The sequence below is a fragment of the Bufo gargarizans genome, chromosome 6, assembly GCF_014858855.1.
Source record: "Bufo gargarizans isolate SCDJY-AF-19 chromosome 6, ASM1485885v1, whole genome shotgun sequence".
In the NCBI taxonomy this organism is placed as follows: Eukaryota; Metazoa; Chordata; class Amphibia; order Anura; family Bufonidae; genus Bufo; species Bufo gargarizans.
Window position 1 is genome coordinate 276,668,603 of NC_058085.1, and position 14,328 is coordinate 276,682,930.

At 42.9% G+C, this 14,328-nt stretch overlaps 1 protein-coding gene across 2 annotated transcripts in view; it reads left to right on the forward strand.

The window, feature by feature from the left end:
• Nucleotides 1-13,062, forward strand: part of HNF4A (hepatocyte nuclear factor 4 alpha) — a 36,591-nt gene extending 23,529 nt beyond the window's left edge. Inside the window, exons 4-10 of one of the 2 annotated variants that reach the window (XM_044298275.1) lie at nucleotides 2,748-2,854; nucleotides 6,983-7,138; nucleotides 8,089-8,176; nucleotides 9,483-9,635; nucleotides 10,070-10,306; nucleotides 11,213-11,338; nucleotides 11,439-13,062. In XM_044298275.1, the coding sequence (XP_044154210.1) occupies nucleotides 2,748-2,854; nucleotides 6,983-7,138; nucleotides 8,089-8,176; nucleotides 9,483-9,635; nucleotides 10,070-10,306; nucleotides 11,213-11,338; nucleotides 11,439-11,581 (1,010 nt within the window). In that variant the 3' untranslated portion in view covers nucleotides 11,582-13,062. The remainder of the gene's footprint in view (nucleotides 1-2,747; nucleotides 2,855-6,982; nucleotides 7,139-8,088; nucleotides 8,177-9,482; nucleotides 9,636-10,069; nucleotides 10,307-11,212; nucleotides 11,339-11,438) is intronic. The other variant, XM_044298276.1, reaches the window with a different exon arrangement.
• The last annotated feature ends 1,266 nt before the right edge of the window (nucleotides 13,063-14,328 follow it).

A 14,328-nucleotide genomic window follows, 5' to 3' on the forward strand; every position in this document is an offset into this window, starting at 1 on the left:
ATGCTGACAACTAGGATACAGGACAGTGACATGCTGACAACTAGGAGACAGGACAGTGACATGCTGACAACTAGGAGACAGGACAGTGACATGCTGACAACTAGGATACAGGGCAGTGACATGCTGACAACTAGGAGACAGGACAGTGACATGCTGACAACTAGGATACAGGACAGTGACATGCTGACAACTAGGAGACAGGACAGTGACATGCTGACAACTAGGAGACAGGACAGTGACATCCTGACAACTAGGAGACAGGACAGTGACACCCTGAAAACTAGGATCCCGGACAGTGACACCCTGACGATTGGGGTCTCAGGACATTGTGATTACAATATTTTGGGACCGTTCTTGGTCCGGTCGTCTTATATTTACCTATATTACTACTTCTGTTAATATTCAATAGTTTTGACATTAGGTCCCTGACCAATGGACACTGAGTAAATATTTAGGGGACATCCTGGCACTGATAATGCAGTAGAACACAGGGTGGGGGTGGGTCCATGTACCCAATGACTGAGGCGCTAGGAGTGAAAATGTCCCTGCTTGAGGTTTCCATTCCGTTCAATGGCGGGTTCAGCCTGGCATTTTAGCAGTCCGATGTGTGAATGGGAGCTTATCAGGTCATGTACGTCCTGTCGTTGCTGCAGGGATTTCAGCAGCGTCACTGTGCATTATAGGAAAATCACAGTGCCAATCGTGGTTTGGCTATTTGTACCGTGTAATCACTTTATGAGCTCAAATCACTTGGCAAACACTGAATGTTTCCTTAGTTAACCCCGAATAAACTGTGATATTACGTGCCAGATAATTATTTACTTACAAGTATAACACCTGGCGGTCCAGTACATACCTGACCATGGCCAGTTCTGCCGATTGTGCTTCTGCAGTGGACCGAGTCGCAGGGGCAACACATGAGGCTACGGTGGGCCGATGGGGGTAGTAGTCGTTTTTGGTACACACGGTTAGCAGAGCCTCCATGGACCGGTGTGCAGTGATGAGAAAGACAGCACTGAATCCTCAGGGCACTCTCTATTGCAGGGAACACCAGCCAGATGGAAGTTGAGGTGCCCTTGATGGTAATGGGTATGCTTAAGGTGCTTTGGTGGCTGGGCCCCTGTGTTCGTGACACCAGCACCGTTAGGTGCAAATGAAGTTGGTAGGAAGGATTGTCAATTGTAGTAAACAACAGAACTTTTACTAAATCACTTGTCATTAGGTAGTCAGTACAGTCCATTAGTACAGAAGAAGGTAATATTTCAAATATCAAATATGTTGTAATCCTGTTAGCTGGGCAGTTGTCAGTTAATGAGTTTTCCTAGGGCAGTTGCTCTAACAGGCTAGAAATAGATTGTTGCTGATATAGGTTTACAATAGGTCCACTTGTTAGCATTCAGGTACTGAATATAATGTTTTCTTTACTTTATATTGAGCAATCCAATAAGGGGGTTCTCCATCGTGGCAGGCAAACTCTCTGCTTCATTATGTTATGTAGGATGCTCTCCTGAAGTATTCAGGTTCACTATGTCCCAGAAGTCTCTCCCGGTCACTGGTGCTTGTGAAGTCCATTGGCTAATCTTAGCTGTAATCTCAACTAGACTCTCTTCATATTCAGACATAGACCCACTTGTCTGTGCTGTGCTGCTGTAAATACCGTGTTGATTCTCTCCCGGCTTGATCAGGGCCCAGATGGTGAAAAGGCCGCTACATTGTGGACTGGGCCTATTCTGCTTCTCCATACACTTGCTTGTATTAGAATTTAAAGGTAAACTTCATCAAAAGCTAAGTAACTTAAAGGGGTTATCGCATGAGTAATGTAAATGAAAATCAGACATCATATAGTCCATGACGATCTCTTTCTAACAAAGCTAGAACCAGCCCTGTACCTCCCATGGATCCAGTGATCTCCTCATCCATTGCCCCGATTGCTCTGCTAGCTTTATTTCAAGCTGGCAGCTGAGAAGCGCGTCCCTTCTCAGGGGGCGTGCCCTGTCTGGTGCAGCTGGTGGCAGTTGAAGGATAGAACTGTGAAGTGGAAAGAAAATGTTGAAAAAGAGCAAGCAGCAAGTGGCGCTATACAGATAGATTTCATTGAACAACTCGCTGGCTATCCAAAATTTGTAATTACATGCAATTACAAAAATATTCAGTTTCATGTGCTGGTTTGAAAAATTTTGAATATTTTTAATTTGATAACCCCTTTAATAAGTATGCAAATTTAATTTTTGAGCTAGTTATTGTTTTCTTCTCTAGTCACGCCCAAAGTAAAATTTAGCCGGATCCTTTTTAGAGTCTGTACGCAATGTATCCACCCTGTGACTTTACAGCTCAGCTGTACCTATAGGACTGCCATCTGAGCTCCCACAGTGGACTCCTCTCCGGTCACAGGGAACCAGCAGAATTTTGATATTAGCTTTCTGTGAACAGAGAATAACACATCACAGGATTAATAACCAGATAAAAACAGCAGGTAAGTCCTATAGACAGATATCCATCTATCTATGGGACTATTTCGACTCCCTCCTCCGCTGCAGAATTGGGAACCAGTCTTCCCTGACAGTCTCATCCCCATACTCCAGAATAAGATGTCCACTGACTTTGATCTCATAATGTGTTGGTCAGGCTTCGTTAACCCCTTTCACACCTTACTGAGTACTATATTTTTTCAATGGATGAGCAGAATTAGGATTGTTTCCCATTGCCCCAGTCCCATACCTCTGTTAACCCTTGTGTCTCCTTTACAGCTGTACAAAATGAACGAGACCGGATAAGCACACGGAGGTCAAGCTATGAGGACAGCAGCCTGCCGTCCATCAATGTCTTAATCCAAGCTGAGGTTTTATCGCAGCAGGTAGGCCACTGAATGCTTTAGTATTTAGGCTTGGAGTTAATTAATGTGCAGCAGAGATGAGGTTGTCAGATGCAGCAGAGCTGAGATTGTCAGGTTTAAGCCATAATAAGGCAGCATTTTAGGTTTGTATTGTGCGTGGGGGTCATTTAATAAGACCCCTGTCTAAAACGTCCTAATAAGCCTCTGCGCTGGTGGTGGATCCGCGAAGTTATGTAGAGACACCGGCCTCTACATAACTTCTGCAGATCCACCGCCGCTTCCAAATCTATGCCGGCTTCCTTGCTGGCGTAGATTTAGACCATTTTCTACACCTAAAACTGGCGTACAAAATCCCCTTTCCCTGCCCATGCCCACTTTTTTAGACCTGGCGTGAACGGAGAAAAGTCACAGATTGGTTCTTTGCGCCACAATCTGCACAAGAAATACGCCTAATATAGACATATTTCTGTTAGTAAATGACCCCCTATGTCCAGAGTATGAATTTTAATATACACCCATCTTGCAAAGAGTTGACACCAGCTTTTTTCAGATGTAGCAGAGCTGGGTTTATCATTTAGTGCAACATACTATAATATCAGGTGGTACTGCAAAAATACCGAACGCGCAAATGATGGACCCACATAAAATCTAAGTGGAAAAAATACAAGCAATTTAATAGGGCTCACTGGTCTTGCCCCAGGCAAAGTGTTGACCCCAGGACCCTCATCTGTTAGTAGAGTGGAGAGATAATAAGAGCGTCTCTCTTTCTCTGGAGGACTCATCATATTGGTACTTTATACATACAGACAATTGATTCCAGTGTGCACTGTGTAGTGCTTTATTTCTCCTGCGGTGGCGCTACAGAGGAATTGATCATTTGCTCTCTGGCTCCCCCCACAGATTACAGCTGGGAGCAGCAGCCCAATCAGTTTATTATTAGGGGCCCACAAGTTGCTGCAGGTCATTATAATGTCATTTATCCTACAGAGATGATTTTCTTTCTTTGTACAGGAAATGTCCCCATTTCAGATAAGTAAATGAGTGACCCGGCCACCTCTAGATCAGACCTCATTTTGTGGGTCATGGCTTATTGATTAGAAATGGTTGTTTTTTCAGGCTGTTTGTTTAAGCCTGTGTCACTGAGCGCACTGATTGAACAGCACAAGGCAGGAGACTGGGAGTACAACAGGCGGTTCTGTCACGATGGAGCGTTTTTTCCTGCCTGAAATTATGGACATTTTATAATTAGGGATCGTGTTTCGCTTTCAGTAAAAATTGGGTGGGAAGTGGACATTTCTGAATTTCACTGGTATGAACAGTCATGGGATGGTCATGATTTTTTTTTAAATAGCACATGTATAACCATACTTGCTCCCAGAAAAAAAACGGAGACCTCCCAGACTCCCGTAAGAGTTAACAAATCACCTGGGTACAGAGCAATACTCCGGGTACCTCCCAGAGATTACCGCCTAGTTGTGTGTGTTGCCGATGCAGCATCATCAGACACAGCCCCAACTGCAACTTACAGAGAATGGTAGCAGTGCCACAGCACATAAAGGGGTGTGGGCCAACAGAAAGTGGTTTATGGCATACGGGCATGGCTAGCCCCCTAAAAATATACAGCAGCACACACAATCTTGTCTTGCCAGAAGGTTGGCAAGAATGTGTGTATAACTACCGTATTATATGATATGTACCGTATATGAGGGTATATACAGTATATCACAAAAGTGATTACACCCCTTATATTTTTGTAAATATTTTATTATATCTTTTCTTGGGACAACACTGAAGATCTGACACTTTGATACAATGTATAGTAGTCAGTGTACAGCTTGTATACCAGTGTAAATTTGGTGTGCCCTCAAAATAGCAACACACAGCCATTAATGTGTAAACCGCGGGCAACAAAAGTGAGTACACCCCTAAGTGAAAATGGCCAAATTGTGCCCAATTAGCCATTTTCCCTGCCCAGTGTCATGTGACTCGTTAGTGTTACAAGGTCTCAGGTGTGAGTGGGGAGCAGGTGTGGTAAATTTGGTGTTATCGCCCTCACACTCTCTCATACTGGCCACTGGAGGTTCAACATGGCCCCTCATGGCAAAGAACTCTGAGGATCTGAAAGAAAGAATTGTTGCTCTACATAAAGACAGTCTAGGCTCTAGGTCAGTGATGGTGAACCTTTTAGAGACAGAGTGCCCAAACTGCAACCCAAAACCCACTTATTTATCGCAAAGTGCCAACACGGCAATTTAGCCTGAATACTACAGTCCAGTATAGTATATCTTCCATGTACTTTATCATTTAGCTATAATAGCCTGCCTACATTCAGTGCACTGCCTGTGCTGTACATAGTGCACGCTGCGCTGGTGAATGGCAGGAAAAGTCTAAGGCATATTGGTACGCCTTACACTTTTTACAGGGCATGGGTGCCCCCAGAGAGGGCTTTGAATGCCGCCTCTGGCACCCGTGCCATAGGTTCGCCACCACTGCTCTAGGCTATAAGAAGATTGCCAACACCCTGAAACTGAGCTGCAGTGATTTAACAAGACAGGTTCCACTCGGAACAGGCCTCACCATGGTCGTCCAAAGAAGTTGAGTGCACATGCTCTCAGCGTCATATCCAGAGGTTGTCTTTTCAAAATAGACGTATGAGTGCTGCCAGCATTGCTGCAGAGGTTAAAGGGATGGGATGGGGCGGGGGGGGGTCAGCCTGTCAGTGCTCAGACCATAGGCCGCACACTGCATCAAATTGGTCTGCATGGCTGTCGTCCCAGAAGGAAGCCTCTTCTAAAGATGATTCACAAGAAAGTCTGCAAACAGTTTGCTGAAGACTAGCAGACTAAGGGTCCATTCACACGTCCGTTGTTTCTTTCCTGATTTGTTCCGTTTTTTGCGGAACAGATCTGGACCAGATCTGTACCCATTCATTTTCAATGGGTCCTGAAAAAAAATCAGACATTGTGCTGTCCGATTTTTTTCAGGACCCATTGAAAATGAATGGGTCCAGATCTGGTCCAGATCTGTTCCGCAAAAAACGGAACAGATCAGGAAAGAAACAACGGACGTGTAAATGGACACTAAGGACATGGATTACTAGAACCATGTCCTGTGGTCTGATGAGACCAAGATAAACTTATTTGGTTCAGATGGTGTCAAGCGTGTGTGGCGGCAACCAGGTGAGGAGTACAAAGACTAGTGTGTCCTACCTACAGTTAAGTATGGTGGTGGGAGTGTCATGGTTTAGGGCTGCATGAGCTGTGGGGAGCTGCAGTTCACTGAGGGAACCATGAATGCCAACATATACTGTGACATACTGAAGCAGAGCATGATCCCCTCCCTTCAGAAACTGAGCCGCAGGGCGGTATTCCAACATGATAACGACCCCAAACACACCTCCAAGATGACCACTGCCTTGCTAAAGAAACTGAGGGTAAAGGTGCTGGACTGGCCAAGCATATCTACAGACCTAAACCCTATTGCGCATCTGTGGGGCATCCTCAAACAGAAGGTGGAGAAGCGCAAGGTCTCTAACATCCACCAGCTCCGTGATGTCATCATGGAGGAGTGGAACAGGAGTCCAGTGGCAACCTGTGAAGCTCTGGTGAACTCCATGCCCAAGAGACTCAAGGCAGTGCTGGAAAATAATGTTGGCCACACAAAATATTGACACTTTGGGCACAATTTGGCCATTTTCACTCACTTTTGTTGCCAACTGTTTACACATTAATGACTGTGTGTTGAGTTATTTTGAGAATACACCAAATTTACACTGTTATACAAGCTGTACACTGACTACTATACATTGTATCACAGTGTCAGATCTTCAGTGTTGTCCCATCGAAAGATAGAATAAAATATTTACAAAAATGTGAGGCGTGTAATCACTTTTGTGAGATACTGTATGTCAAGTCCCATGACTAGTACTTTGGTAGCCTATAGTTAGTGCTTTTGTGTCTGTAGTTTAGTAATTACCTTGTTCATTGGATTTTTAAATTAGTTAGAAGATTACAGGGAGATCTAGGACGCTGCAGTGTGCAAATGTGTTACATGGCTTTATGATATTTAGGAAAATTATGAAGATAGATAGATATGAGATAGATAGGTAGACGGAATGATAGATATGACAACTAGTCCTTCCTCTTACAGATAACGTCATCAGTCTCCATGTTGAATACAGACATCAGAGGCAAGAAGATTGCCAGTATCACAGACGTCTGCGATTCCATGAAACAACAGCTCTTGGTCCTTGTGGAATGGGCCAAATACATCCCAGCGTTCTGTGAACTTCCCTTAGATGATCAGGTAGGTTCACATAGTGAATGATTTCCACCTTCTGGAGATATGTTGCACAGACAGGGAGATATTATTGCATGGTGCTCTATCCCAAGTTCTGGTGGGCTCCTGGCACCTAGAGAATTCTATCTATCAGGCAGTCATCTTGGATTGCCCATGTCATCACCTGTGGTGTAATGTAGAATTAGTGGTTTCAGATAATTGGCCTCAGCGTATTCTGTATGCCCAATGATCCTATATTTTGATGCTGGTATCTTTAGGAACCTTAGAGTCCCTACCTGCTGGTGGGTCCAATCAACAAGAACTGTAGAGCTTACCTTCGGTATCAGGGCTAACAACCCTTCATCCGTCCCATGTTGTAAATTCTTCCAAATGTTTCATATATTTTATGTCTTGAAATTTTTTACATGACTTTTAGCCCTGGCTTCTGTGTGCCCCTTCGGCCAGTGTGAGAACATCAAAGGAAATTTCCTGCCAGAAAACCCTTCATGTGTTTGTAATGAGGTTCACACTGTGGGGTTGACACTAATTATCCAGCCCTGTCCTTCACAGAGTCCATCCAGCACCTGACCCGTCCACTCATTAACCTCTCTGTCCTCAAGAACCTTTGATGCTTAACTGGGTGACAGTAACAATGGTTAACGAAGTGAGGGATCCGGCTCATCCTATTCATTTTTTAACTTCTTCTGTTGATGGCCAAGCTTTATTAAGTCCTGGTTAAGGAACAACTCTCATGGTGCAGTAGGAATTGGGCAAAAATGCTCAATGCTGCCTCTTAGTGTCTATAGGTGGGATGACCAAAAACACATGATAACTCTAACCCTTCATCAGTCCACCAATATGGTTGTGCTAGATTGATGTGAAAGCCACTTAACCCGAACACATCCACTTAATGCAAATTTTCTGTCACGCCAATGAGTTTGAGCATGTTTCTCACATTACCACCTTTTTGTTCCTAGGTGGCGCTGTTACGTGCACATGCAGGCGAACACTTACTTCTCGGAGCTGCAAAGAGGTCAATGATTTACAAGGATGTTTTACTTCTAGGTGGGTCTCAGTCGCAGAAAATTGGGTGGGGGGCAGTCAGAGGCAGTATAGAGAAGCCAGCCCCCTGCTGCCTGCTTTTGCTGCATGTTGTAATGGAAGGGGAGCAACACATCCACTGACTGTTGTAATGCATGCATCCTGGGATCTGTTATTGCCCATGTGGGAGATATGACCCCACATTTCTCCTTCTTCCCCTGATCTCAGAAGCTCACAATCTGATGTAAAATGGTGCCGCTTGGTGTTTTGTATCTAAACTATTCCCCTTATGCCAAATTACCTGGTCATTTCAGTCTCCAAGTTACTGTTTGCGACAAAAACAGAGCTCTTGACATCATGTTTATGGCATGTCGTTAAGATAGCAAACGCTGTAACACCCCCAGATAATACATGATATCATTATGTGTTAAACATTAGTGACCCACACTGATAAGCAGCCCACTCACCACGAAAAAAGGCCAGACTCATAAAGAAGTCTACATGAAACAAGGCCCAGCGGTTACAGAGGGTTTGATGAAGGATAAACTTTTTTTTGTCTTATGGATTTGTGGATTTATGATACAAAAGGTGCCGGCTGCAATCTAGATGATTAGCTCCATACACAGCACTCCAGATTATGTGGAATGGGTGCAAAATTGTCAGAAGCAAATAATGTTCAATACACCATAGCTAAAAGGATTTTGAATGATTTTTATAATACTGGTATATTTTGCCCATTCTAACACTTTCATTGATATCAATTACCCCTTAAAATTAAAATTTCGGTCTCTGAGTCTCTTCTTCTGTCAAGTTGATACAAATTCTAGTTGCCTAGCTTCATCCATTTCTGGGAAAGTTGGTTATGAATGAAGTTTTACTCCCTCTGGTCTTTTCAAGACTCAGGAATGGCAAATCTGCCTAGTTGTACATCAGTATTGAACAAGGGTGTCATTAAGGGCTCATGCACACAAACGTATTTTCTTTCCATGTCCGTTCCTTTTTTTTTTTTTTTTGCGGACCGTATACGGAACCATTCATTTCAACGGGTCCGCAAAAAAGCGGATGTTACTCTGTGTGCATTCCGTTTCCGTGTGTCCGTCCCACATTACGGACAAGAATAGGACTGTTCTATTAGGGGCCAGCTGTTCCGTTCTGCAAAATACGGAATGCATCCGTGTTTTTTGCGGATCCGGTTTTTGCGGACCAAGCCCAATAATTTTGTTATGAGTGAAATAAACAAACTACACTCCCATTCACATATATGCTCGGCTGAGTATGCACCTGCGATTTACAGTGCCAGAAACAGGTCATAAACTTTACTTAATTACAGGTAATGATCGTGTGGTGCCAAGAAACTGCTCCGAACTTGAAGTGGGTCGAGTGGCTGTCAGAATCCTTGACGAGTTAGTGCTTCCATTCCAGGACCTCCAGATTGACGATAATGAATATTCCTGCCTTAAAGCAATCATATTCTTTGACCCTGGTAAGTACAACCATCATCTCATGAGCTTCGAAAGTACAAAAACTCGTCAGTTAAAGATCGGTTGACAGCCCCCCTTTAAAAAAAAATGTAATCAGTTAAATTTGTTTATAGGAAAGCTGGATGGCTGCCATTACTGCTGCTTTAGTGTTTGACAACCTGATTTCCCAGACTTCTGAATGACAAATATGATCTCAATAATAACATGCTGTGCGGTAATCTCTTAAGCTCCCTCTAGTGGTGGTTGCAGGCAGCTAGAATGTTATCTTTGAAATCTATATCTATCGAGGGCATTTGGAGCTCTGTATCAGAGAAACTAAGCACCGACTGAATGTCCCCTGAACTTGTGCCATCCTAGGTCAAGGGCAGTTTGGTTCAATAATTAGTATTACAGTAGAAGACAATCATTTTCTCCCCCCGTTTTATGTTTTTTCCAGATGCCAAAGGATTAAGCGACCCAACAAAAATCAAGAGGATGAGGTACCAGGTCCAGGTGAGCCTGGAAGATTATATCAATGATCGGCAGTACGACTCTCGGGGGAGATTTGGAGAACTGCTTCTTTTGTTGCCGACTCTGCAGAGCATAACGTGGCAGATGATTGAGCAGATCCAGTTCGTCAAACTCTTCGGAATGGCCAAGATTGATAACTTGCTGCAGGAAATGCTGTTAGGAGGTCAGTATCTATGCAAGGATGTTCAGATCTAAAGACCTGTAATGAAGGTTCAGATGGCTGTTACCAGTTGGGAGTTTGTCCCTGCACAGCCTGACACTATCCAATCAGTGCTGCCAGTGTCAGACTGTTCAGGGAGACAGACCCAACTGGTAACACCCATCTGGATCTTCAATGCAAACTGCTAGCAATTAATTCATAACTTCTAGCAGGAATAAGAAAGGAATGACACAATATAGAGTCATAAGAAAAGATGCTCCAGAATTACATTACATGGGGAATGCAAGTAGTTAGCAAATCAGACATGTCAAGAAAAAGTCATTACTAATCTAATCACTATTAACATTGACATCACTGAGATAAATGGTCATGCACATAAAATGGGGGCCTTTTTATTTTACTGGAATAAAGCTATAGATATTTGATAGCTTATGGTGGGACTATCTTTGGGTGACAGTTTTCACCCTAGACTTCCCTGTTATTAGAAGTGCCAAAATTCTGGAACTGTGTGTAATGTGTCTGTAATGGCGGCCATTTTATTTGTCCCCAGTCAGGACTGGCTGCAGGTCTTTGGGGGCTCTTGTGCTACAACAGTGCTATGCTACTTTCTATCCTACCCTTGGTTCCACAAGCTACGCTACTCTCTATTCTAGCCTTGGTTCCACAAGCACAAAGCTTGGTTTTCCAGATTGTTATGGGACAACCTCAAGTCCAGTTGGGCCCTGAAACCTGCCCAGGTCTGCCTGGTGCTGACTGCAGCCCTGCATCCAGATGAACTCTTCACTGACCCATTTGGACCATGTCTACTTCTAAATCATCAATGACATTTTACACAGAATGGGAATAAAGGGTAGCTAACTTGTTATGGAAATGTATGTGCAATACTAATGTTCATTTTGGTACACACAGGTTCAGCAAATGAAGCCTCCCACTCCCATCACTCACTTCACCCCCATCTTGTTCAGGAGCATCTAGCGACGAACGTCATTGTGGCCAACAACACCGTCCCTGCCCAACTCCACAATGGACACATGTGTGAGTATATTCTAGTCAATTCTCTAGGTTGCGACTGCTAATACTGTCATTTTTCAACTATTGCCATTTTTGTTGACGCTGAAAATCTTTTGTTTTCCAGCAGCCCCAGAGACCCCACAACCGTCCCCACCGGCAGGCTCAGGGGCCGAGCAGTATAAAATCGTTCACGGAGCAATCACTGCTGTATCCAAGCATCCGACTTCCATTCCACAACCCACCATCACCAAGCAGGAAGCCATGTAATGTCCTAAACGTAATAGGAATGGCAACAGAAATGAACTAATAGACTCAAAGCCAAAAAGACTGCTCTGTCCACTGCCTGTAGAGACTGGAGACCATGCCATCATGGCAGCCACATAGCTCCTTCCCTCTGCCTAAAGAAAATTATATTTTTGTATAGTTTCACGTTTTTGGATTTTTCTCTTTGAACCTTAGCTTCTGGAAACTTTTATACATGGACATAGTAGATGCAGTATATTGTATTAGTCTTGTGATGATTTTTATCTATGAAGTTGATATGTTGCCTATATGCGGTGAAGGTGGCCATTTTAGGGTTGAACCTGCCATTTTGTCTGTGATGTCTGAGAGGTACTAACTTCCTCCTAAAACCACCTACTTTCCCATAGATGTTGCATCAGTTAAACCTGTTGAGCTGTGGTTTACTTTGTTCCTTTAGATACACTTGAAGTTTATATCCACTAAGGAACCCAAGAGTTATAGATGGTCTCCCGTTTTTCATAAATAGTGCCACTCTTGTTCACGGGCTACTTCTGGTGTTGTAGTTCACCCCTGTTCAGCTTCAATACCAGACACATAAACGCAAACCCTTTTGCGTAATCTTGGTCAACTCATGTAAATGGGATAATTATACATTTTTATAGACTGAGTTATAATTCAGTGAATGGGGTTGATCAGATATCTGACGCTTACTGTTCTTTATTTGCCTTTACATATGTGTGTGGCAAATTATATCTTATTAATTTTAACCTCAGCCATTATTTATGCCTTATACTGAGAAGCCGTCTTCCCAAATCACCTTTTTATTGAAAAACACTGCTTTTAACATTTTTTATAGTACTTTTTTCAACCAATAGGTGGCGAAGGCCTTGCACTGACTAAAATTCCCTCTTTAGCACCACCACAGGCTGTTCCGAGTACTGCAGTCTATAACAGCTTGTGGATTCATGACTTCTCCATGAATATGGTCATTTGAATGGGTTAAACTTTATGCGTACCTGCCAGACACCCACTGCCCATGGTTTATACTATAAAACAATTTCACTGCCATATTGTGATAAGAAAGATTTATATATGACGTAAAAAGCTGTGTTTTTAATAGTTCATCATGTTCAGAATTGAAATAGTAAGGCGGGCATCTGGCTGAGCATCATGGGATATGACGTTCAGCAGTCTGTGGGGTATCCCATAAGATACATGAGATGCCCACATCTCAATATTCTGGTCTACCATTCCACATGTAGATATGTGATATTCTCTGTAATTTATTCTACAAATGGATGCACTGTGTAAATTATTTGTGTACATTTGACTGATTGCTGGAAATTAACAATTTTCGATAAGTCATGAATTATTCTGGGTTTTATAGGAACGTCTCTTCCATTGTGTTATATCAGAGGTTTGTATATTGTGTGTCCTATAATACCCGGTGAAGAATTTCCTTTTTCTGCTCATGGGTTGTACACAATTAAATAACATGTTTTATACTGGATTTGTCAGTGATTTTTTTTTTTTAAAGATCCTAATGTACTTTAGATTGCTGTTGGTTCTAGGGTAGAGTGTGGTGCCATATGGCGGTACCATGCGGCGGCACACACGTAGGTAGTCCATGCACACTGCAGTACCTGCCACCTCTCCTCCATCTAGACTCTAGGAACAGTAGCAAACCTACAATGAACCAGAGCCACAATATACCAAATACATAAATCTCTTTATTGACACGTATCGTAAATAATAAAAAATACAACACACTTGATAATGAATATAATATAAATGGCAGGAGAAAGGTGACATCACTGGTATCAATATAGTAATGAGGGAAAAGAGGCATAAGAACCATAATAATACAATCATAGGGTGAACCACGTATGAAAATCACAGGGTGATAGTATATAAAATACCCAGAATGCCCCCACACACACATGTGAAGGCCAAAATGAAATAAAAGATGCTAAAAAGGAGTAACAAATAAACAGAAATGAAATGTCAAGAGTCTAACTCATAAAGTAAGTAATAGTCATGTAATAAGGTAACCTGGTTTATGCACCATGGTTTAGCATTTTTTTTTTTTCACTTTATTACGTGACTGTTAAATAATGTGATATAAAATTAATTGGTATTTAATATCAAGGATTTATTACTCTACACACTGACACCATCTATAGTAATACACTTGGCAATGGGAGGTCTGCATGAGGATGTCAAGACCTATATTTGAAGTCTCCATATATGACAATGTATAAGCCCATACATTAGTAAGACCCGCCTGTATCTATGGTATAAATGACTAACAGAGACAGACAAGGGGGTAGTCTTCTTACTCACTCTGTTGGGGGTTGCTGCCAAGGCTACTTTCACACTGGTGTTTTGGTTTCCGCTTGTGAGATCCGATCAGGGCTTTCACAAGCGGTCCAAAATGGATCAGTTTTGCCTTAATACATTCTGAACGGAAAAGGATCCGCTCAGAATGCATCAGTTTGCCTCCGTTCCGCCTCCATTCCGCTCTGGAGGCGGACACCAAAACGCTGCTTGCAGCGTTTTGGTGTCTGCCTGACAATGCGGAGGCAAACAGATCAGTCCTGACACACACAATGCAAAACGGATCCGCCCCCCCATTGACTTTCAATGGTGTTCAAGACGGATCCGTTTTGGCAATGTTAAAGATAATACAAACGGATCTGTTTAGAACGGATGCAGACGTTTGGATTATCAGTACGGATCCGTCTGGGCAGATCCATGACGGATCCGCACCA